This window comes from Trachinotus anak, unplaced genomic scaffold (assembly GCF_046630095.1).
Source record: "Trachinotus anak isolate AG129_WGS33_773 ecotype Australia unplaced genomic scaffold, CSIRO_AGI_Tana_v1 ptg000023l, whole genome shotgun sequence".
Classification (NCBI taxonomy): Eukaryota; Metazoa; Chordata; class Actinopteri; order Carangiformes; family Carangidae; genus Trachinotus; species Trachinotus anak.
In genome coordinates, this window is record NW_027273874.1 from 545,829 (window position 1) to 571,663 (window position 25,835).

Here is a 25,835-nt window from a genome sequence, read left to right on the forward strand (position 1 = left end):
GTATTTATTTATGTATATGTATAAGCATTTAATACTTACTTTAGGGCATATTTAACACTGTTGAGGCAATAATCATGATCCTGCAAAAACAATGAGCTGAATACCTAAAAAAAAAAATGTAATTTTTCCACTTTTTGACGCAAAAGAGAAAAACAAACATACAAAACCTTTCACACCAACTTTCATTCACTCTTCCATTTCTGCAAAGGCAGAGCTTAACGTTTGTCTTAAGTGACAGATGTGATGGATCGGGTAAAGCTGCCAATTTGTGTTATGAAAATACACCAGCCCCCTGTCAGGTGACTGAGGAGCAGATGGGTTCAGGTTCTAATCAGGCCAGAACTGAGTTAAGCCAGACTGACGTCAACTAGTGTCACTAATAAAGATGAAGTGAGGCTATAGAAACTGTGTATGTAAAAGTGAATATGTAGAGACAAAGCAGCAGCTCAGACGCTGCAGAGAAAAGGTAGTTTTGGGTTTTACTACATATGTATTTATGCAGAGGGCAGTGTGGCTTTGGTACATAAATATTTTTTGAAAAAAAGATTGGAGCAGAGAGAGAGGGAGAGAGGAAGGGAGCAGGAGGCAAGAGGAAAAATACTCATGAGGTTGAGAGGGGGTACATGGAGAGTCGCGTCTTGGTGAGACTTAAATGGGGGAGGGGTCTCTCCAACTGGTCAGAGAAACCCCTCCTGCAGGGGTCCATTGTCTACCACCCACAGCTATGAATAGAAAGCTGATTACAGCAGTCAGCATATTGTATCCCATTGCAGGGTTGCCCACGGCTGATCACCGCATGTTGCCGTTTTGTCTGATGTCTCCCCTCTGTTATTTCCACCTGAAGTGTTTCACAGTTTTTCAGTGAAAGGCTTTTGCTCTCCTTTTAGGTCTAAACTGCAGGCTGGAAGTGTTTTCTCCTCCTCTACATCATGCCAGACGAAGCAGATCTCCCCTCTCCCTGTCTCAAAATGACTTGTCTATTATTAAAAGCTTTTAAATGGAGCAGCGTGTTGGCTGACTACCAAATCCGGTGCCTTGTTGCCAAGGAAACACATACCCGTGGTCTCAGCTCTCCTTTTTTTCCCCCCCCTCCCCCGAGGCTCATATTTCAAAACTGTCAGCAATCTGGTGTGCTCACACTGCTGCCTTTCAGCTAAAAGCTTTTTGTGCTGCTGGTGGAGCAGAATGGAGGGGGAAGGAGAGCGGACGGGAGTGGTTAGAGGAAAGGGGAGGGAAAATGAAGGGCCTCCCTCTCCGTTTCCACGGCAACTTGATGTCATGGTGACATCACGCACCACTAAAAGCTTTTAACCGGATTCCTCTCCTGCCTTAGGCCCCATTTTGAGTCCTCTTTCAGCTAGGCTAGGGGGAAGGGCACAGGCAGGACGCTGGTGTGTGTGTGTGCCTTCTTGCATGTATCACTCCCACACCTCACACAGCTCTCAGCACAGTAAAAGGCTTTCAAAATCCACCTCTAAAGATCCTATTTCTGCAAACACCACCAGCAGAGGCCAAGAGAACCATTTCAAAAATGGCATCAGACGATGGTTTCAGCTACCTAATGCCAGGCCACAATGAGAAACACAGGCGGGCCCCGAACTGGACCGACGCAGAAATGAAAGCCCTCCTGTACGTGTGGGAGGAACACCACAACGAACTGAAAATGAGCAAGAGGAACGCCAAGGTTTACGAGAAGATGTCCCAGAGGTTTTACCATCTGACTGGAGAGCAGCGTTTCAAGGAGGAGATCAAGATGAAAATCACTAACATGTCTTTCCAGTACAGGCAAGTACACCAAATCGCAATGTCCGTCCAGAGTTATGACTCCAAACCTCTGCTGTTGCGTGACTATAAACATGACTTTTTTGCTCCAACAGGCGACTGAAATCCACAGTTAGTGAAAGTGGGGAAACACCAGACTGGCCGTACTACAAAGCCATCGAGAAGATCCTCTCCAAGCCGCTAGAAAACGGGCGGGTGAACTCTTTGGAGTTTCAGGCCTCCGCCGCAGGGCCCTCCACTTCCTCCCAGTCTACAGACAACCTGGCACCCCAAGCAGAGGAGGGGATGATAGGATTCCTGCCAGAGTACACGGGCTCCTCAGATGAGATGGAGATAAAGCAAGAGCTGGACTCTTTGAGCTCTGACAGTGACAACACACAGGGCTCCAGGTAACAGAACCTAGATGAGATACACGAGTATGTGGCGTGTGTGTGTCTTTTCAATACTGTTAAAGAAAGTAGCAGGTCGATCAACTCACCTTTGTATTATATTGTTTCAGTGAAGCATGCTGTGAAACTCAATCTCTGGAATTCTTTTATTTAGGCTTAACATTCAAACCGTGAGTAGATTAATTTTCTGTCTATGATCAATAGGTCTGAAAAAGAGACCTTTTTGATCTGAATAGATCTGAATACTTCCCTAAAAAAGAGAAGTATTTTGTATTTTGAGGCCTTATACAGCTGATGGAGTTACTCAGTTTGCAAGAAAATGGTCTAGGTGGTCAAATAGAGAACAATATGTAAGTTTTATAACGCCTTGATGTGACACTATCATATGACAACAATGTCATTCACAATACACAGCCACCTGAGATTCATTCATGAGTAACTCCATGGATATTTGACACAGTTCTCAGCAGTAGACCTTTTGGTTAGGTGTTAAGTTGTGCTTTTCAGTAGCTACAAATTTCGCATGCTCTTTATAAATATATGGCATAACGATGCCATATGCGAGTAGGCGAAAAAACTGTTAGCTTTAGCTCAGGCTGGCCACGGTTATCTTCAGCTAAATTTGTCTCTCTACCGTTAGCTGTGCATTTGATTAGTTTGGGGCTTAGCGTTAGCTGTAGGAACAGTTTGTTGTAGTTTGTAGCAACAGCAAATTTGACACACCATCCGTCTGAAATTATATATACAGGAACATAACAGTTCATTTTTAAATGAAGTAAAATATGATTGTTTTCGAACAAATGTCATTAGGTCAGATTCTGGTCTTAATTAACTCTTAACTTAATTTGCATTTACTGCATTTTAGCTTTTATGTGGCAGTATATATCATTACAAATTTATTTAGTTTATTCAGTATTCAGCACACTTTAAAAATACATGTAATACTTTAGTTCAGTGACTTCTAGCTTTTTATGAGAAAGTAGCTGATGTTCACGAATTGCAAAATTGTTTGTAGTTGACAATTGTAGGACCAACACCAACTCAAAAGTGATCACTTCTTATGAGACACTGCCTGATCTAAAAGGTCCCCTCTCTGTTCTCCAGTTCCCATCCTATTTCAGCCAGGAAGAGGCACGCCAACAAGCATCTGTCCATGAAGAAGAAGAAGCTGCGGGTGATGCAGGCCATGCTACAGCAACAAAAGAGGTCGAGCCGAGCCATAGAGGAGACGTGCAGGGAGGTCCGTCGAGCCTTGCACCAACAGAACCTCCTCCAGGTCCAGTGTCTGCAGCTGCAGGAGCGTATGATGAACCTCCTGGAGAAGATGATCCAGCCTCCCTCCACCACATCAGCGTCATGGGGTCAGAGTGGGGTCAAAGATCCAGGGAAGCCATGAAGTGTGATATTCAGTTTAACATTGAACAGAGAGGTACAACAATGTGCTGTTATGATTTCTGAAGGTGTCAGCCTGAATACCATTTATGGAAGGTGACCATGTTAATAACCACAACGACATAGGCAAACAGTGGCACTTCGGTGTAAGTCAGGCTCCAGTGTTTTCATTTCAAGGATAGTTGTATCTTTCTTGGTTATTTGTACCCTATTAAAACACTGTGGGAACGACGGCCTTGCAACATTAGACTTATCTTTTTCACTTCATTTTGTCACTGTGCCAGGATAATTACAAGTTGGGAAAGTTTGATGCCAAAACAGAGCAATTTGTAGCATTATTAACCAGGAGTTGAGGCAATAATTCCTGCTGTTATTGAGTGAGTTGTCAGCAAATACCATCATAATCAGTACACACTGCATTGAATTTTTTTGTAGAAGGAAATTGCACATCTCTTAGAATATGTCCTTTTTGTGCTCAGCAGCAGAATAGAAACAGATTTGCTTCTAACCTTGCTTTTTTAATGTCATATTGATGTAGCTCCACAGTACTGGAACTGGAAAAGACAGATGAAATAATGTATTGTAAAGGTACATTTCCTGCCTTCAACTGAATAAACTATTCAAGGTGAAGCTATAATAAATAAATGAACTAGATGGAATAAATACTCCAACCCATTCATCTTTTCAAAACCAGCATCTTCAGATTGTGTGTCACTGTGACCACACAGACTGGTACTCTGCCTGCACAGTAATTGGACTAAGTATAGTGAAGTAAATAACATTTATACAGCATTTAATCTTGGTTGGCATTGTGCTTTTAGGATTAGACATAAATGCAATTCAAGACAGACACAGAAAAGCACTACATGTTCGTTTTCAATACTATGTAAAAGACCTATTCTCCTTTGCATTTCTGCAAAATAAAACAACTTGTGGTCTGGCCATCATTTTATGTGTTTCATCCTAATTTTCTCTACTGTTTCTGCAGGGTAATTATTGAAATGCAAAGTACGCAGGAGGCAAGGAGCGATAGAGCTGAAATGTTAAAGTCTTTGCCTTCCAGCCTAATTTAAGAGGATTTGGAGAAACTAGGGATTAAGTTAGTTCCATCACACACCACACCAACGTCACGGAAGTCACTGCTTCATGAGAAAGAAAATGCAATTCTGTTTTTTTTTTTATGAGATGTACACCAAATTATGCCACATGTGATTGTCACACTCACACTAATAATAAGCAAATCCAAGTGCAACAGCTTGTCATGGTTTATAGCACTAGGCTGCCAATAATCCCATTGTCACAAAACATGTTTCATCAAATGACTATCAGTTATTCCCTCCCTGCTGCAAATGTGTGGACTACACATGGGTAGTAAAGCCATGTGACTCTGTGTGCAGCCGTTGCAGCCCTTTGACCAGAGAGGTCTGTTTACATACAAGCCACTGTGAAGTGCTGCACCAGTGTGGAAGAGGCAGGGGGCGACCCACATGCAAAGTGACTGAGGTATACAGCAATAATAGCAAAATCACATTGGTAAGATTTTTATTTATTTGATATACAAATGGCATTGTTCCATTTTATAATGTGCATTTGTTTGATTATGTGAAAAAAAAAACTAAACTCTAAACTAATCAAATGTGCCTCTTCGAGACATGATTACAGAGCTTACAGCGTGGTTTAAATCCGAGTATATCTTTATTTAAGCGGAATTGTTTATTAAAATTTGATTCACTTCAGCGAGAAAATAAAGAAGGTCAACTGTCACCAACATCAGCCAATAGGAGCGCTCCGATCGTTTGAATGTCGAACATGACGGGCGCGGTGATTGGCCAGTGGGACACGTCACATGTTCCGGAGACGTTACGCTGTCATGGTTACAGAGAAAGACGCTTTGTGATCGCCGCGGTGAGTCAATGGAGGGAGGTGGCGCCGTCGCGGTTTGCCATATGGACTACTACTACTACTACTACTACTGAATCACGGCGCGGAAATATTGTATTGAATAATTAAAAAATATATATATAATGGACGTGTAATGTTGAAAAAATGGAAACGTGTGGACTTTTATCGACGTGAGTGTAAAACTGTGGACGTTTTTTGCGGAACTTCCCGTCCCTGGAAAAAAGGTAATTTGAAAACTTAGCCTGAGTCGTTAAACAGCCTCATTGTGATGGTCGTGTGGGACCAAACTCCGGGTTTAGCTTTACTTTATCGGTTTGACGTTTTTATAACGGAATTTAAAAGCCTCAAGGCTTCGCCAGGTGTTTCCTGTATTGGAAAAATGTGTAACTTGTGTGGTAAGCAGAGTATTGGAACATGTGAAAACAGAGTGGTTGACCGAAACCAAAGAGTCTGGTTATCATTAAAGTGCTGTTGGTGAGCAGGGAGCCAGCTGGCACTCTGTTTTGGGGGAGTGGGTGGAGGGGTGAATGGGAGTAATTTGCAAGCTGTGTTAGGGGGAACATAAAAACTGTGAGCCTTATCTTTGACAGGTAATTGCTAAAATAAGATTGATATCAGTGGCTTATTTAGTAATTGAATTTATTTGGTAGACTTAAAATACAGCTGGAGAAACACCCTGCCTGTTTGTGTCATTAGGTCCATATTATTTTTTCTAATGGTAGTACTGTTTTTTCATAATTTAGTCAAAATTAATTTGGGAAGATGCATTTTAATTTAATGTATTTTCATTTGTTTCCAAGTGTATTAAGTATTTTGCAAATGCTCCAAAATCATTTCTATTATTAGTATTCAAGTGTAAAGGTACTTAATGGAATTGTTTTGCTGTATAATGTGGGACCTGAAAGTAGCCAATTTATCAATAAATGGACTGACAGAAAATGAACTGGCTATTATAAAAGATACAAGATGCCTTTATTGTCACTGTACAAGTACAGTGAGATGTCGTTAGGAACAAGCCAGCAGATGCTCAGTTAAATTTGCTAAAGTACAAAAGTATTTCAATAAAAAAATTAAGTAATACAAACACAAAATAAACACAGTGAAATTATTGAGGTAGAACAGAATTATTGAGGTAATATATACAAATGAAGGAGTGAGATTATGTACATGATGAAGGGTATGAGTATTGCACATGGAGGAATATTGTATAAGCATGTTTTTGCACTAGTATTGATATAGTAATATACAGCACATAATATACAGTAATATGCATATATTGATTATTGAAAGGTTTTCAGGCAATAATGAATTAGCTGGATACAGCCTCTTAAAAGTGAAGATTTCTTGCTTTGTTTGGTTTAAAATGGCTGTAAACTAAATATCTTCTAAACTACAACTGTTCAGTTGAGAAGAGACAGATGAAGACATCATAGCCTGGGTGTTTTGACAATTTGCTTTGGCATTTTACAGAGTAGACAATTAACCTATTAATTCACAGAGTATTCAATAGAATAATTGATAATTATAATATTCAGTAGTCTAATCCCTGTTTTACAGTTTAAGATTAATATTTGATTACAGATTGCAGTTGAAAAGTGAGCCGCAGCTGAATTATTTCTTTATCTTAGTGATCACTTCGCCAGTTATATATTTTGTATAGTTTGCTACATTTCAAACAAACTACTTTTCAACTCAAACTACTTTTCAAACTTCCTTTTTTTTCCCCCCACTATGTAACTGTAGGACCACACAATAGTGGTGGCAACCCGCAAGTGTTTCAGTTCCCACACACTGGATCTCACAGCACCCTACACCAAAGATGAGGATACAGGGACAGCCTGAGGGTGCAAGGAGGCGTCTAGATTTAAATACAGTCGGTGAGCTCAGGGGTGTGGAGGTCATCCGTGGTCGGGCAGGATATGGCTTTACTATTTCTGGACAGAAGCCATGTCTGTTGAGTGGCATCCTGGAGGGAAGTCCTGCTGACCTGGTGGGACTCAAACAGGGGGATCGCATCATGGCAATCAATGGAACTGATGTGTCCACTGCTTTGCATGAGGCTGTTGTGCAGTTGATTGGCAGCTGCAAAGGACCCTTGCGGTTGGTGGTGCATGCTGACGGCCGAATAATGGGGAACCCCATCCTTAATGATGCAAAATTTGGGATTGGCCACAAAAGTGGTATTTTCCAAAAAACAGGGGTTCTTCGCACTATCTCTGACGATTCAAGCAATTCTTCCTTTAACTCAGGTCATGCTATCACCACCAAACAGAGGCCGGTATCAGAGCCTGATATGTCGCAGTGGTCACAACAGTGGAGTGTTTTAGCTGAGCAACCAAAGGACGAAACTTCCAGAGTGGGAGACACAGACTCTGTCTTTACAGACCCAGAAGAAGTCAACCCAGACTGGAGTATTTTAAACATGACCTTGGTGGTCGGCTACCTGAGCTCCACAGAGCTGATTTTGAATACTACAGAGTCAGAGGAGGACTGTTTAAAAGCTATTAGGCAGCGAATACGACAGTTGGGAATGGAGCAGGATACCCATACTCTGGTGATGATGAAAATTATGTTTGACTGCATCCGCCTTTGTGATGATGCAGGAGCTGTTTTGGCAGCTTTTCCAACTGAGAACCTTGTCTTAGGTGCTGTGTGTGCTGAAGACCCACGATTCTTTTGCTTGGTCACTACAGCACATATAATAGATGGCCGTGTACCAGAAGATGGTCCTCTGCGAGCCTCCTGCCATGTTTTCTTTATTGACCCAGAGCTGGGAAACCATGAGGACCACAAAGGGGTTGCCGGACGCTTTGGTTTTGATTGCACTCCAGATCCAGATGCCTTGGGCTGTCTGGAATTCCCTCAGACTCCCCCAGATGTCCTTCACTTTGTCACAGTCCTGTACAGTGACATGGGGGAGGCTGTGGAGAGGCTTAGAGTAAAACTGGACATGGAGGCTCAGCAGCAAGCCAAGGAGAATGGTAGCACTGGCAAACAAGGCAGTGCCAGCAGCAACGGGGACAGTGGAATTGGAAATGCGTCCCCCCCTGAGGAGAGAGCCGACAGGGATTTCCCTTCTGCAATCCAAGCCCACCCTGGGGTCCACCTCCCCAGCTGTCCGTGGGATTATCCTCCGTCTGAAGACCTCACCCCAATAAACCTCTTTGAGAATGGCCATAAACTTAATCCAGAGAACAGTGCCAGCATACATTCCCTTTCAGAGTCACTACCTGGTCCTGATTCACTAACCAGTTTTTATGGAGGGCCCCCACCCAGGCTTGAGTTCCAATTTAAGCCCCCTCCACCTCCACAGCCTTTAGGTAAAAAAACAAACTTCTTTGGAGACCCTCTCAGAGCTAGCCAAAGGTGGTTCTCAAAGCCAAAGTGGCCTAAAGCCCTAAACAGTGATCCTGAGGCTCAGGTGACATTCACCAACAACTGGTCCTCCACTGTTAGCCTGAGCTCTGGCACAAATAACCTTCCTCCCCCCATGAGCCAGATTCCTTCAGACAGGTACCAGCCAGCAGAAGTCATGATGCTGCCTCCCAGAGAGGAATGGACCAAAAGGTTTCTTGAACAGAGAGAGAAACAGCGGAAGGATGGTACTACCAAAAATGTGAGTAAGAATCAAATCTGCAGCATTTAAAAATATCACGTTTAATACATTTTGAGATGTTTTCTTTACTCAGGAGTTATGGTCTAAATCAGGGGTTCCCAGCCTAATTTGCTTATATATTCCCTCAAAACAAAACATTGTCTACATGACCCCTCATTACCAATTGTATATGTGTACAGGTTACGACAAGTTCAGCAATCCTTCAAGACAGATTCTTCTCTTCATTCTATTTTGAGAGGCCTAAAAGGGTTTTTAAAAAATAAACAAATAGCAAATATCATAGGAAAGTTTGATCATTATCATTTTGTAAGCAGAAATATGTGGGGTTTTTTTCTGGTTCCTGTCCCTTTATTGCCCTGCAACAACTCAGGTTTTGTAGGCGTTCTGACCCCCATGCTAGGGACCACTGTTCTTGATTAATTGCTTGAATAACATAAACTAGTCAGCCACTTGCATTTCCACTGCTTAGCAACAGTGACATGAACCAGCTTCACCAAAAAACTATTAAAAAAATCTGTAGATGCGTTCGCTTTCTTGCTGGAGTTTGAACCGGTGTAAAATTACAATTACCTTTAAACTTGATATATGTGTATTTTTTCCAGATGCTATAGGATTTTAAATACTGAAGAGTCTTGTTTTTGCCCATATACATTGTATCCCTGCAGGTAATTTTTCAGCAATGTGGTAAAGAGAAAACCTTAAAAAAAATGACATTAAATAGTTCCATTGTAAGCACGGTCCCACTGAGACAAGAGCATCTGTTTCTGTACTTCATTCATGTTTAACACGGCGCTACAGGAAGTATTAAATGGTCACGGGGAGTTGAGTTTCCATACATTGAGGGGGTGTTAGTAAGTGTGTTTTTGGTGGCACCTAAAATTAGATACAATACTACTATTTCAACAGTCAATTGGTGCTGTGTGAATTGAACTCAGAAAACACCTGTTGTAAGACAATGATGTCATTGTCATAACCATGTGGATATAATTTTGTGTGTTGCTTTCCTCATTGCCCACAAGATGTCCCTGTGTTGCCGTGTAGTCCCGGAAATCAGCCTCTCTCAGGAAGACAGTGATGTGTCTGCAGTATCTCTGAATTTGTGTCTTTCTCTCAGCCACAGAAATGGCTCCAGTTAGCTGGTATATAGGCAAAAATAATTTTGTTAGTGGCTATATATTAAAATCCAGGGCAACCTAGGTTATGTGCAGCATGTATTCTACAGATATTTGATAGTTTTTGAGCTGCCATTCTGCCAATGCTGTCAGAATTCACTGTAGTTTGTCACCTTATTTATTTAAGCAAAATGTTTTCCTGTGTTTATAAACCAGATCTGTATTGTGCCTTTGTCCCTGAGCTTGCATCAGATCAGAAAGAAGACAATCTTGTGCAGGAAGCCTGGCAAATTACAGGGTAGAGCCCATGTCATGCAGTGGTAATTATCTGCAATTCTTAAACTCTCGTTCAAACATTAGGCACAGCCTCTCCAATCATAAGAATAGGAGATAGCTGGTTAAAAAGCATTATCATTTCTGAAGTTACAGGCAGGCAGAAAACCATGTTGGTTCTATCTGATTTCTAATGGTAGTTTTTGACACACTGAATAACTGCTTCTGTCTTGTTGCTTTGCAAACAGGGCTGTCATAGTTCAGGTTACCCTTATGTGACCAATTTGCATGTTTTCAGAGAGAACAGTGTGTCCTTACGCTATTAGTCAGTCAAATCTAGTAGTAAAAGTGACATGTCATTTTTTCAACTGACTTAACTCAAACTCACTTCTCACTCTACTAATACTGTCATATTTGCATTTTCTCTCATGCACCACACACCATGTTTAATTGTACACAAGTATGATGACAGTGAGCCACTGCCGTTGAGTGACAGTTCATTTATCTTTATAGGGGTATGCAACCTGAATCAAATGCAATTATACAAGGATAACAGTATTGATAAAGCTGTCAGTAATATTGGTCTTTGTGACTTTGCTCATTCATCTCTCCTTTATTTTGATAGGGCTCCAGGTTTTGGGGTATGGGTGTTGCTCGTGCCTCAAAACGCCGCTCTGCCAAACGCCTCAGCCTGGCACGATCACTGGATGACCTTGAGGTAGTCAATAAATTCTTTTACTTACCTTTACTTGTTTTCCTAGAATTTGAGTTTCTGTGTTTGTTTGTTTTTTAAAGCTTCGTGTGAGTCATTCATATACTTTATGTTTTTAATTTGATTTATTTAGCTATTGTTCTTCTTTCATAAAAGTTGTTTTAAAAAGATGAGCAATGGCAGAGATTTGTGTGCACTGCACTACTTTTTCCACTTGGTAAATCCTCAGCAGTTTCAGTTTCATGTGCTTTGTTTTTTTTTTTTTTTTTGTCAAGTTGACGGTCTGACAGTCTTCAGTAATTTCCATTCTGCTGGGTTTGTATTTACAGAAAGGTTGGTCAGCTTCACTAATGTGGACATTAAGGCGAACCATCCCCCTTTTTCATTCTGCTCCACTTTGAGCTCTTTTTTAACCTTTCATTTCCGTTGCCTTGAACTCTGCATTTGCTGCTAAACTTGTGGAAGGGGTGGCTCACAAAGTGGTCTTTGTGCGCAGCCAGAGGCATGGTCCTGTTTGTTTGGCCTCGCTAATGAGCACTGCTGCAAGACTGAATATCGTGCTCACATTCTCTCGTATTAATGTTGCTGAGGAACTCTCTTTCTCCAGTGGCCTCTGCATGCATGCATTACTCATGCACACTGATTCACATTTATAAAAACACACGCACACTGTTCCTTCATGTCATAATTGCTCTGAATGCACATGAACAGACACAAAAACAAACCAAGAAAACGGCATACTGTATATCCACACATTAGTCACACACAGACACACCCGCAGACCACACATTGTACTCAAAGAGGCACACCACCATCTCCTCCTCAGGATTGTCCCAACACACACTCAACAGTGGTGTTGTTAAAAGTCTCCAGATTCAGAGCATGTCTGTCCCAGATATACAGTCGCAGGATTAAAGATGGCTATAAAAGGTTACAACAGCTGCAGAGTTTCTGCTTGCATAGCACGACTTCGATGCCTTCATTCATTGTTGATTTACTGTAATCACTAGAGACAGCATGCTCAGGTTCTCATACAAAAACACCACAGATACTAAAGGTTCTTCCCCCTCATCCCTCCTGAATGGTCAAATTGCGAGGAGCTTGTTTGTATCTTGTGGTTGTGTGACTTATGAAGTTACAAAACAAGTAGTAAAATGATGTATCTTTGTTTTGTTTCTGAGCTCAAAGTCGGCTGATGTGTGGAGATCCCTTTTTTGTCTTTGTTGGTTTGGTGATGTGTTTCAATATATTTAGTTGCTATGGCCTCCTAGCAGTTGCTAATTATGTTGCATCTGTCATGGGTAAAATTAAATCTGAGTTTACCGTCATCCCTAACTACTGTTGTAACTGTTTTCCAGGGATTGTTATCAGACATTGATTCCTGCTCTCTGTTAAGTATGAAATGTAGAGAACTAGGTAGTTTCAGGCTGCTGTAATCTGTTTTCTATTTTGCACGTCTTAGGTGGAACTATTTTCCATGGAACAAAATAACAGTGGCTGGAAGGAGAGCTGGATGCTTTCACACTTGTAGAATTGTGTTGAGTTTACTTTGTTACACAGTGTTTGTCACCTGTAATATCTGGACTTCACCTCCACCTTCAGGTGCTGCTATGGCATCAAGAGGGAGAGACAGGCTCAGGCTGGTCTGATATTTTAGAGGTGTCTCTAATCTCAAAGTACTTGGCTTTCACGTGGTGGCATCCTGGATAATGATTTCTGTACATAATCCAGCTCTGACATGTCGGTGGTAGAATAAATGGCTAAAAGGCTGACTTTGAACAGCTGAAGTAGGTTTGGTTTGACATTTATGTTTTATGTAAAATAGAATGTGGGCATCCATATAATGACGGTTTGTGTTTGATTGAACAAGACTTGGATTGGGATGCATAAATTATTGAGTTATGAATGTGAGTTTTCATTGTCAGTACATTGTGCAGATTTGTCTTTTAAATTGCATTTAGCTGCTTTGTCTCTCCCACCAACTGGTTTTGAAACTCTGCATTCACCAAACTGGAGTAATGCTTCCTGCTAAAGATAATTCACCATGCATCTTTGGTTACATAACTCTTTGGATACCTTTTGATGCCAAAGAGAAGAGTATTTTACTTTGTCTTGCAAGGGAAAGACACTTTGTCAAAACACTAGTAGGGACACATTTACATTTATACAGTTGAATATATTCACTGCTGTGCAAACAGAGATGTCTGTTTATTTTGCGCACAGCCTTATTGACTGCAGTTGTTGAAAGAGTGAATTTGCAACTCTGCAAGTGGTCCAAGATTTTGAACCCTTGAATTTCTGGTAGCAATTGCATGATTGTACTCCCTAAAGAGAGTTTTAGATGTTTCCAATCATTGCCCTAAGTGGTACTAGATATTTGAGGCTGATATTGAGAGTTGTGAGTTTAAAAAAAGTTGATATTTTTAACACTAACCCATAAAATAAAAAAAACATTTTTGATTATACCCCTTCAATTTGATCAGTAAAAGATCATATATTAGATATGTCCTTACCAACTATGTGCTGCCATCACTGTTTCTAAATCACTACAAACATATCCTCAGAATTTCCGTACTGTAATTTCTTGTTATTAAATGGACAATTTATCCGTCAGGCTCTACTTCTTCAAGGATCGCATCCAACAAAAGTTTCTGATGGTGCATCCAACTCATAGCTATTCAGACTCCATCTAATCAAGAACATTATTTAACCTGTGCAGTTTGAAGTCATGGTTTGCCTATACATTCCAGGAAATAACACCATAGGGAATGTTTTATGGTTGTCAAAGGCAATTAGATCCTCACCTTGCATTTGCCACGGGGCTCTCATTTCAAGGGTTTCATCCTGACTTCATGGTCAGAGATCAGATGGCGCACTTCTTAAAACTCCTGCCACAGCAAACCAAAGCCCATTCAATGGTGTTACCAAGTATGTCCTTATAAAGACTTACATATTTATGCAAGGTTTGGTGGTTTTACTTTAGCAACAGATTTGGAGAACCACTGTTTTTGTTAGAACCAATCCCAACATGAGCTTTAATACTGGAATCTGTGAAGTCCTTGTACATGAGACGGAAGAGACAGGCTTGAAACTACAGCTTTTCTCTGTTGAAAACTGTGCTCCACTTCAGAGAGAATACATTTAAACAATAAACAATGATCAACCTATCAAACAAAATTGTTGATCTGAAATAACTGCTTGTAGTGCAGGTACAAACTTAAGGGGTTTTGAAGTGTTTGATTTGTGCAGCACTTTCTAACTTGTGTATCATTACGAAGGATGCTGTGAAGGACTCTTCTCATGGCAAGTTTTGCACAAAAAAAATGTGATAAGCTCTCTGTCAGTGCATGCATCTGGACTCACAAGGACACCGTGAGACTATTTTGGAGTTCACCATCAGTGCTCAGGGCAGACCCTTGTGGATAACCCTTGTATGTGGCCTTGCTGCATGTTGTGGACAAGCTCAGAACCATTTGGACGCGTGGGGCCGTGTTGCTTTTTCCATGGTCGGTGGTGTGCGTCACAGTGGCTTGCGCTGGAATGAGCAAATGCTTGTTATTTTTCTTCACATTACAAAGGGTCTGACACGTAGCTTTTGCAACCCACGCACCAAGGCAGAATAGCATACATATAATCTCATGCTTTTGGACATGCTTCGGTGTGTCTCTCTGGTTCAGTAGTGGGAGAAACTGCTTTATAATTCTTTTGTTTGTGCTGATTCGTTTTCCCTGCATCTTGTTTTCTGAGTGTTTTGATGTTGCTGAGTTTTTGTTGTCAGATCCTCTTATGTTTGGGCATGTTGAAGAAAAAGCAGCTTTGTACCTCCATGAGCCTTACTGAAAATTCCCCCACATCCCACCATACAGCTCCACCACTATGAGCCGATTTCTTCTTCATCACAGGCTCCTTGTTTTTAGCTCCAAACAGATGTTTTGCGCCTGTGACGCTCAGCAGATGACAGCATGTTCAACTTTACAGAGATGACTCCATTTGCAGGCTGCTGTGCCCGTGTTCACACTGACTCTGTCTTCTGATGTGTTCCTGAATGTGAAAACATCTGTTATTGTGAACTGTTAGTTAATGCACACTGTTTTATTCAGGCATACCCTTGCTGCCTGCTGGGAAATTTGGGGCACCTCTTTTGCTCCATGAGTGTGAAGTTTCTCTCTTTAGGTGAGGAGACATTAGCAGCCCTTGTTTGCACGCCTGCGGGTAATAGATCTATCCTGTGGGCGTAGCAGAAACCAGGAGAAGGCATGAAGACACAGAGACGGGGAGGGAGGTAAACAGAGAGGGAAAGGGGAGGAATTTACAGCAATGAGAAAGAGGAGGGAGGCAGAGGGAGAGAGAGGGAGAGAGAGAGAGAGAGAGAGAGAGGAACCGGCAGCAAAGAAAGAGAGAGGGAGCTTTTGAACTCCCAGTAGCTGTCAGGATTTTCGGCTCTCCTCCACGCTTTCTCCTCCCCCGTTGATCTCTGTCTCTCTGCACTGCAAACATTGACTCGCACAGGCACCGCGGAGCTCCAGCGGATGGACTCGTTTACACACACCAGGTGTGTGGAGCAGCGCTGAAGACGAGCCTAGCACATACCATACATGGAGCAAACTTTAACTCTCAACTCTGTAAGTCTTGGAGTCTTTATTATTTTATCTGTCTTCATCTGTCTTCCCCTCTATTTGGTGATGCCATCCTCATCTTTCACACAAGTGGTATCCTCCCTGCCACCGTTACTTTTCCTTCTTTGGGCTCTTTGTCGCTCCTGTTGTAGCCTTTGAGCGGCATACAGTGGTTAGCTTGTGTGGTCTGTCAGAGGAATGTTTTGAGCTGTGCCAGCTGAATTCTCATGTGCTTTATGGTACACACAGCGCTGCTGTACACAGCAAAATGTGGTCTAACATTCATATCAGGATGCATGCTGACTTTAAATTAGACGTTATGTTAAAAGTCTTTTATGAAGTGACCCAGGATTATTCTTGTAAACTGCATGGGCCTTTGAATGAAGTGTGCTCTGTTGCACTCGCCCTAAAAAGTGACCTTTTTCACAGGCAATTGGTGGCATTGGAAGTAGTGAGATTCAGTGTGAGAGAAACAGATCAGAGGTTGTTGTTGTCAGATAGAATAAAATCTTCGTTGAACATTCACTCGCTCTGTATTTGAGGTCGTCATGTTACAGAAACGGTTTAGTCTGAACTTGAAATGGTTGCCTCTGGGTTTACCTTGCCCCTCTGGCTTTGTGCAGGCATGTCCCCGCTCTGATTCACCAGCCTTCTTTTTCACTTATCTCAAAGCAAGCATTGCGAAAATATGTATCTTTTTTGGTACTGTAAGACTTACGCATGATCTTTGCTGCTCGCACAATATGTCCGAAAGGAACCAATAAATTATATGTACCGTAAGCAACAATCAAGTTGAGTTAAGATTATTATTGATATTGGGTTAAATTGTAATTTGCTAAAATTAGATGCCATGCTTCATCATATAAATTCCTCTCACTATTTTTGATGTGGGTGTTATGACTTGAGAAAATGAGCAGGAATAGTATGTTCCTGCCGATCAGCAGTAGAAGCAGGAGAACACGAAGCACTTTTATCTCACTGACATCACATGGCCAGTTCTGGAGTGTGGGTGGACAGTTGCGCTCACGAAATGTGTCCTTAGGCTAGCATTATAGGATGTAAAGACTAAGCAGCCTGACATTTTCTAAATGTCTCCACTATGATTCCTTTTCTTCTTTCCTCCTCCTGCAAGAGGTTTTATTGCAATTACATAGACTGGTCTGTCCAAACCCACTAACTGGAAAAACAGTACATTAACACAACAAAACTTGAGTAGAAGTTATTTAGCTGTCCAGCTGCTGCTCGCTGTATGAATATGCAACAGCCAATAACCAGATGACCAGATGTGGCTGTGGTTGCTGAGTTTGCTATTTGACCAAGCTGTAACCACGGAAAATACCCGCTGCCTCTCCATCTCTGGACGGAGACACACTGCAGCTCCACTTTCACACCAACGCCACGACATCATCTATCGACATTCAGATTATGATATATCCTTTTAGTTAACCACACAGCTCTTCATCATCGCCTGTTGATTGGCTATAGGAAAAGCTGTCTGAACCAGAATGTCTATGGATGTGATACACAACTTCTGGAAATGATTCACTCCACACTCACTGTTTACCTTCCTCAATCGTACTATTATTAAATTTCTCTGCTTCACTGAAAGGGAATCTACTGCCAAGGGTGTGGAGGTTACTCAACAAGGAATGGCTTCAGAACTGCCAATGTCTTTTATCACCTCACTGGTAACAGTTCAGACATGTCTGGGATACACTGTGCTGCTCGTCTTTCCGTACTGTTTACCGCACACCTGTAGCTTAGACAATGCTGGGGTGCATTCGCTTCATGGCTGAAATACTGAGAAAGAGAGCCTGTCTTGTTTTAACTGGAGATGATTGCAGGAAGGCTCAGGAACTGGATGTAGTTGGTATCGTTTTGGCCTTGTGTTAGCGCAAGATGCTACAGAATCAGGCCAAGGTCTCGTCTACTTCGCGCTGTGGAAGTCATAAACACGGATTTGTGGGGGCAGCCAATTTACTCTCCCTGTGATGTTGTGAGGGATTGGCTTTGTGCTCTACTTTGACAAAATAAACACTAACTTTTCCTTATGAAGTATTTTTATGAACATCTTCATCCTGTGGTCAACATAAACAAATAAATTTATGATTATATAGCTTGGTTATTCCATGACTTCCTTGTTTTAGGTTGAGTAAAAGGCCATGTTTTGTTCATGTTTTGTCCTGCACCATGTGTCATGATGTTTCCAAAGGCAGTAAATGAAAATGTTGCCCTAAAATACAAATCATGTAGTGCAAATGAATGTTTTATTATGAAATATACTGTATGTTCAAGCAAAAAGGGGACCAGCACGGTTAGTTTACATATGACAGACATTAATAGGATGTGTGTGTAGGCAAGGCATCACACTCTTTAAGTCTCAAACTGCATTTTCTCTTTTCCCCACTGTGAGCATTGCCATGAACTTGATACCATGCCAAATAACAATAGAGACATCTTTAACTTGAGCCTGACCGGCCTTCACCTCTTTCCCAGTGTCACTCAACCACCTCAGGTTCCCTTCACCAAAGGATTACAGATCTTAAGTTCAGTTTGACTTGCACAGGAAGTAAATAATTGTGGCTGTGTCACTGGCAACATATAGCCTTGTGCATTCCCAGGAGGCAGATATTCATTCATATCTCGGCCTTATCATCGCACAACAAATGTACCCAAGCACTCTGACTTTTCAAAACAGTGTACACTAAGCTTTCATGTGAGTTAGCTTGGTGGAAAACCAGGGGGACTCACTGGGCTAATTATAAGTGTCAGGTTTCAGGTTGGAAAGTCCATTTCTGGTGTTTTTTATGGAAGAGAGGAGAGCACTCAGAGGGTGTGGTTGCATGTTATGTGGTTTGCCCACCTAAAGCCCTCCAGGCTCATGTGAGCGCAGCCCTTTCTCTATGATAATAAATTGAGATGGGAGGGGTCGTGGTCACTGGTTCTAGTTTCTCTCTCTGAAGTTATTCTGTTTTTGTGGGATTCAGCTATGCCTTGTAAATCAAATGTACTTGTACTTGTTACTTATTTTGTATGTACCATTTCCTCCAACCAGCCCACCAGTGACAAGCCAATATTCCTGTTTGTTACTTCCACACAACAAAGGGAGTTAATGTCATGTTTTCATGCACATGTTTTTCATGCACAATTGCAGTGAGTGATTAGTAGTGAGTAATAAGACTTGACAGGTTCAGGCAGAGTTAACATTGGTTAAGATCAGAATTTACATAGTTATAAGTTGGGAAAGACAAATTCTGATATTGGTTAAAGCCCCACATTCCTCACTCTAGAAGAAGTAGGGCAGCAAAAGGAAAAAGGTAAACATATCCATTCAGATGAATGCTAGCATACCCTGTCAGCTTTTTATCAGCAACAAGTGGCTAACACACACACACAGACACACACACAGACACACACACACACACACACACACACACACACACACACACACATTGGCAGCACTGCACAAATCATAGTAATGCCACTTTAATCCAGACAGGAGCATAGCTGTACCCATCTGCTGTGGCTAACCGGTTGGAGTTGGGGAACAGGCAGTAGATTACTGATGATCAGGGGGATTAAGAGATGAAACGCACTGTGACGATGGCCTCTGACGATGGTTTACATGCAAATCACTCATGTCTTTAAAGACATTGAGAGCAACTCATTTGTTAACTGAGCGATTACATTTAGAAGCCGCCCCAACACAAGTCTGGTATCTTTACACGGCTCATGATCTAAGGCCAGGTGTGCATCCTCCCATCATAATTTTCATGCCTGAGGTAGGATCTTTATTTAACATAAAAATCCTAATATAAGATTTGTTTTTTGATTAAACTCTTCAGAGATCAACATGATTAAATCACAGCTAAAATGTTGGTCTCCCACTCAGGTCCCAGTACATAGTCTCATACACACATGAGTTTGACATCTGAAATTGTTACCTCCTGAAACTATCTAGGGTTATTTAAAGTACATTTTCTCATTTCCTCTCTCAATGTAAATTTATTTTTCCATAAAATGAGTGAATAAACCTGCCAGTCAGGTGAGATAATAACTGTGACAAAGACATTCAAAGGATGCTTTTTCAAACCTTTATCTTCTAGTCTGCTTGTTAGTAAAATGAAAAAAATGTATACATACATGGCTGAAATTTGTAGGGAACAACGTCTGTTTTGGCGTAATTGTTATGTTACATTGATGTCTGAAAAGTGAAACATAGAACTTCCTAGTTAGTTGCAAAACACCATTGTATTTAGTCGTAAATTCAAATCCAGGACTTGTAGTGTTTGGAGGTTGTCATCAAATTCACATGCGTATGAAAATAAAAATTCTAATCTAAAATTTCAAGAATTAAGTTGACTTAGGTATTAGTGTCATTATGAAAAGTAAAAAGTGGAATTACACCTTTGGCATCATTTCTCAATGGAGTATGACAGAACAGTTACATATTAGGATGTTCTGTATTTATTATATAAATGCAAATCATTAAATTATGTTGTTGTCTGATGGGAATTGATATAGAGTTTCACAGCCCTGGATCTATGGACATAATACAGATACCAAACCTAAGGGAATACTAATTGTGTTCATGTTGTTTACCATTCCTGAGCTGTTAGCATCACATAAGCATGCTGACCTCATCAGATCCTTGCTAATGTGATAGAGTGTCTGGCAGTTTTGTGGTGACAAACAAGATTTCCCGTAGTTAAAACACCGGATTCTACTTCTTAACCTCCAAAAATGAAACATAAGCCTGTGTGTTGTCTGTCTACACTATCTTCACTTAGATATTGTCAGAGGAGTTTCGCAATTCTCTAAATCAGTCTGACTCGCTCTTGCTCCCACACTACTTGCTTGGTTGGGAAATAAATGTCTCTTCCATCTTATCAGTCACCGCACCCTCTCCCTCCTTCCCTCAAAAGGAAGTTGCCTTCATGCAAGACTCTTTCTTGATGTTATTTTCAGGGAACAGTTTGTCGTCTGCCGCAGATAGCAGGTCTAGATTATTTTCCATCTTCGGTCAAGATTGCCTGGCGGAGAACTTGACATGCAATTAGTGAGGTCTTGTGACAAGCAGTGCTTATTGTCACTGTACACAGACTGTCTAGAAATGTTTCGCAAATTGATTAAATCAAGTGGAGGCTTACAGCTCATGTGAAGCCTTTTTACTTTGTGGCAACAGACTCAATTTCTTCAGCAAGCAACAGAAAAATGCTTTTCCTTGAGGCATTTTGTTTGAAAAGTTCCAACATGCTTTGCTCTTGTTATGTGCTTGTAGAGATGCTCACCTGGCTGCACTGAACACTCTGCCTCAGGGGTGTCAAAGGGCAAAAGGAGAGCTGAAGGGCTGAGCTAGACTGTTCTGTGTCCTGTGAATTTCTGATCACAGTTATGGATGACTCAGTTCAGCACCATGAATAGCTTCTAATTACTGCATAGCTGATTTTATCTGCACACAAAAAGGCATACACATTCTTTCTGTGGTGCAATTCTGCATTACAGCATAATACATGATGCAATTATCTGCATAGTACAATGTTTTAAATGAATGCCATTTTGTATTAACAGGAAATGATACAACATAAGTGCTGATGAACATCAAACCGTGACTTTGTAAAGCTTCTGCCAGTTCAAATTCGGAAAGAGAAAACAAGATTCTCCAGAGTGTTAATACTTTGTTTAATATTTCTGAGATGTTCCTGGAGCTGTATCAACGCTGTCTGCAGTTAGTTTTAATTTTCCAGCTGTGAGTAACTTCTCTGTTTATTTTGTGCTTTGAATTGTTGGCCAATAATGTCCTTTAAAAGCTCACTCGGAAATGAGGAAAAATTATTGTGTGCAGATAATTTTTTCCCTTTTCTGTGTAAATGCAATACGTACACAAAATCCAGTTTAAGGTAGAATGTAAAATGGAACACAGCTTATTTTGTTTTCTTTAGGCCCCAGTATGCATTAGATGAGGTGCTCATTGGATCTTCGTGGAAGTCCACGTACAGACCTCCTTTGGCCAGTCAGATATATGGTAGCCCTAGGGATGAATGATATGCAAAAAAAATCATATTGTGATTTTTTTTTGGCAGTTATTGCGATTGTGCTATAAGTCATGATTTCAGTTAGAATAGCCATTTTTGCATTTCATTTTTAGTTAAAAAAAAAAAATCTAAAAATGATGATGATGTGATTTTTGTTGAGGCTTTAACCAAACAAGCATGTTCCCTTATGTCTGGGGCATCTCTGTAGCAACACAATGCTTCATTTATGGTATGTTGTGACACATTTTTATGTTTATCAAAAAAGACTGCAGCTCTTGCAATTTGGATATTGGACTTGGCCATATTGTGATTTTGGTAAATCCTTCAGTCCTAAGGCCTAGTAAGCACGCATCCCTGATGAAGTGCTTTGAAACACGAATACAAAATTTTGACTGATCGGAGATCATTACAACAAAAAACAAATGATTGTCACCATGATAGCTTTCCAGAGTTGAAAATTTCCCCCTGGTAATTTAATTATAATGGCTGTGCAGTGTTTTGGCACCCGATAAGCCTTCAAACTCATGGATTTGTTACTAAAACTGAACTTCAAGGATCATATTTTATTTCCTCACTGGTATCTAAAGCAACACGCCCCCACCAACACAGCCTAATTTTTTTTTCAGTTATCAGTCTGAACATCCATTAAGAGACCTTGAAGCCCTTGTTCTGATGGTAGAAATTAGGGAGGCTGTGTCCAACTTTGCGAAATCCACCGTTTGACAACCACTCTCACTTCATCCAGCGATTGGCCAGGTGTGTGGAGGTGTGAAGGTAATCAGGGTTTGAGTGTTTCATTCAACCTCTCAGCTTTCAGTTTTTACACGGCTACTGTGCTCGTGACTGTGTGTATAATCAGGTGCAACATATGAGCCTTTGAGGGGAGACTATCCAAAAGTGGGCACTGTTATTTATCCACATTTGTACATTTCAGAGCCAATAGACACACTGCACAAGCTAGTGCATTTGAAGCATACTGAGACCTTTTCTCTCTCTCTAATATGTTTGCATACATGAACACACACCACTCCAGAGGGAATAAAGATATCATCTGTGATTGCCCCCTCCAAACCAGCAACGCAGACTTATGAATATGACAAACGTCCAATTTTCAAAGTGATAGACCATGTAAAAATCTAATTAAACAGGAGAAATCTACCATGAAAAGCAAGCTGTTAATAAACACTGTATCTCATTCATTATTCACGGCAAAATCAAGCCCAAAGAATGCTAGCTCATTTGCCACGGGAAAACCTCAGAATGAACCACCCATGCTTTAAGAATAATAGTTGGTCTCCAAAAAGAGTTGGCATGCTGATTGTAGAGATTTGCCAGATATGTGGAGGCACAGCACTGCAGCGGAGACGAGGAGTGATGCCAGAATAAAAACCAATTTTCTTTTTCTGGTACGTGAGCTAAATTGCTAGCAGAAAACACCAGTTGACACAATTACCGTTTGGGGTATAAGAATGGTGCTCTGTGACAGTGGATAATGAAGCCCAAGAGTTCAGCTTGTGGGCTACCAAACTTTTATTTTGATTAAACAAAATTCATCTGGTTTCAATTTTAACTGACTGAGTATTATTTCTCCCTTTCAAGTAAAGAGAGAGTGCCCCGACTGGAAACAAAAGAGGGGGGAAGGCCAGTGTGGTTTTGACATAGTGAGTGTGTGTTTTTGTGAGGGGAATAAATGGAGGGGGGGGGGGTTGATTCATCTGATTCCTTCATGCCACTGTGGCACAGGCTGTATGTATTGTCGGCTGGGTTGCCATAGCAACAGCTGCAGAGTAAGGAAATCTTTCTTTCCTCCTTCACACCCCCCTCCTTCTCCTCCTCTTTCTTCTTCTCTGTCCAGTACCTTGTCAAATTTCTGCTTCTTTCTCCCTCCCTCTCTTTCGCTCTCTCCGACTTGTACAGACATGGTTTGCAGAGTTTTGGGTGGGGAATGTTCAGGTATGCATTTGCACACACACACACACATATTCTGTCTGTGTGCTGCTGGTGTAGCTACTAGGGAACAATGAGTCTCAAAAAGAGACTTTCCTTCAAGAGGACCTGGAACTTCGGCACTGTAAGTAAACTGTGGTTTGCCGACTGAGCCTCCTCTTCCTCCTCTGTATGAAACCGGGAGACTCTTTTTGTTCAGTCAGCTGTTTTTCTCATTAATCTCCCTCTTTGTCGCTCGTCTCTCTCCCACTCAGAACAGCTGTTTGAAGCGGCGGGGACTCGTGGTTGTTTGTTTGCGGGGTGCTAGAATCAGCCTTGACTTGTGTAAAACTTTTTGAAGAGGCTTGTTTTTTTTTTTTTTTTAATCAGTGTGGTACAGTGTTGAACAGGGTACATCTCAACCCCATTTTTGAAGGCAGGAACATGCCTAAACAAGCCGAAAAGATTAAAGAACTCACTTTTTAAACATCAGAAATTCTCTCTGTGAGAGGAGTTAATGGTCACATTAACATTTGTGTGAATGCAGTTTATCTTTAAACTGATTTCACACTGATGAAAGTGTGGTCTAGTCATAATGTCTCACTTCATATCACACACATAAATCTGTCGGTGTGATCATCTACGTTCCTTCAGCATGTGGTGTGTCGAGATGCCAGACTGTATGTCGTGGGGGCTGTACCACAGTAAAGCTAGGAGAGCGTTTTCCAACTGGAGAACCAAACCATGCTCTCCTGTGACTTGGATTCTGATTTTGTCAGTTTGGTGGATAACAACATAACGTGAACATCTTTCAGAGGCATTCCCACTGGGAAATGGGATATTTGCAATTTAACCTTATATGAAAGAGATCAAAGGGGGGTTGTAGCACTGCAGAGCCACCCACAGTGGACAAGCTTGTCACCAGAGGTGTCAACAGAGGAAGAGCGTGTAAGAGGTGATCGTGCGCCTGGGTCATCACTTCAGCCTTATTGTAGGGGACTTGTGGGTGAGGAAGCAATAACGAGTTGAAAAACACACAGTGGTGTGTGTGGTCTAACCCTGCAGCCTCATACATACAAACATACACACACCATCCTCTGTATGTTTGCCAGCCCTGCCTGGTCAACCTTTACAAGTATGATGTGTAATGATGTATTTGAGAAAAGTGTTTCAACAATTAGTCAATCAAGATCCTCAGATTAATAACCAACAATTATTTATAATTTATCAAGCTAAACAGCCAAGCTTTTATTGTTTCCAGCCTCTCAAAAAAAAAAAAAAAGTGTTCTGCTTTATATCATTGTAAATTCAATATCTTTGTAAACCCAAACTCCACCACATCTTTTGGGTTTGGACTATTTGCCATGAACTGCAGCTTTTTTCTTCTCAATTTCCTGTTGTTTCATAGAGGAAACAATCAATCCATTATTGGGGAAAAAAATAAAAATCTGCAAATCAGTCAACCATGAAAATAATTGTTGGTTTCCCCAGTCAAGAATGCGAGTAGAATATATAAGTAGAGTAAGAATTAAATCTAGTAACTTATGTGACGCACTTGCTTAGATCAGTTTTGGGGTTTTGCAATATTTAATTCATTCTTTTAAAGGCTTAGACATGCTTACTCAACTTCTGACATAGTTGTCATTTACATAATTCTCCTATGAGACAAATGTGTCATGATTTATTGTCACTCCCACTCTTACTGTGCGGAAGTTCAACTCTTACAAGAAGCAGATATTTATCACAGCACCAGTTAGGCTTTAAAAGTAGTTTTGGGTTCCAAAGCATTGACAATAGTGAATCCAATAACTCATCATCAGCCTGGAGACTTTTGTTTGTTCAAAATGTACGTCACAGCGCGTGATGTCTGTCTTGTCCTTTAAAATTAACCACAGTCGCAACAGTCTATATATTTAAGGTTAGAGGTTTAGCTGTTTTTAGATCTGAAGGGGCAGACAGATGGAGTGGGTGTTCTCTCTTTTCTCTCTCTCCTCTGTTTCGACTTCATGTTGGTCTTCGTCCTTACCCACCCATGATTACTGTACACATGATGGCCACCACAGAAGGGCTGGCTTTTGGG

General features: G+C 41.1%; 2 protein-coding genes across 5 annotated transcripts in view; both read left to right on the forward strand.

Moving 5' to 3' along the window:
- Positions 1-1,159: 1,159 nt before the first annotated feature.
- msantd1 (Myb/SANT-like DNA-binding domain containing 1) lies at positions 1,160-4,510 on the forward strand. Its single transcript, XM_071459962.1, has 3 exons — positions 1,160-1,785; positions 1,878-2,171; positions 3,276-4,510. The coding sequence occupies exons 1-3, from the start codon at positions 1,532-1,534 to the stop codon at positions 3,565-3,567; spliced, it is 840 nt and encodes a 279-aa protein (XP_071316063.1). The 5' UTR covers positions 1,160-1,531; the 3' UTR covers positions 3,568-4,510.
- A 930-nt stretch (positions 4,511-5,440) lies between these two features.
- The window catches only part of rgs12a (regulator of G protein signaling 12a), a 37,540-nt gene continuing 17,145 nt past the window's right edge, over positions 5,441-25,835 (forward strand). Inside the window, exons 1-3 of one of the 4 annotated variants that reach the window (XM_071460076.1) lie at positions 5,441-5,689; positions 7,209-9,081; positions 11,092-11,184. In XM_071460076.1, coding sequence (XP_071316177.1) covers positions 7,285-9,081; positions 11,092-11,184 — 1,890 coding nt within the window. In that variant the 5' untranslated portion in view covers positions 5,441-5,689; positions 7,209-7,284. The other 3 variants (XM_071460079.1, XM_071460080.1, XM_071460077.1) reach the window with 3 other exon arrangements.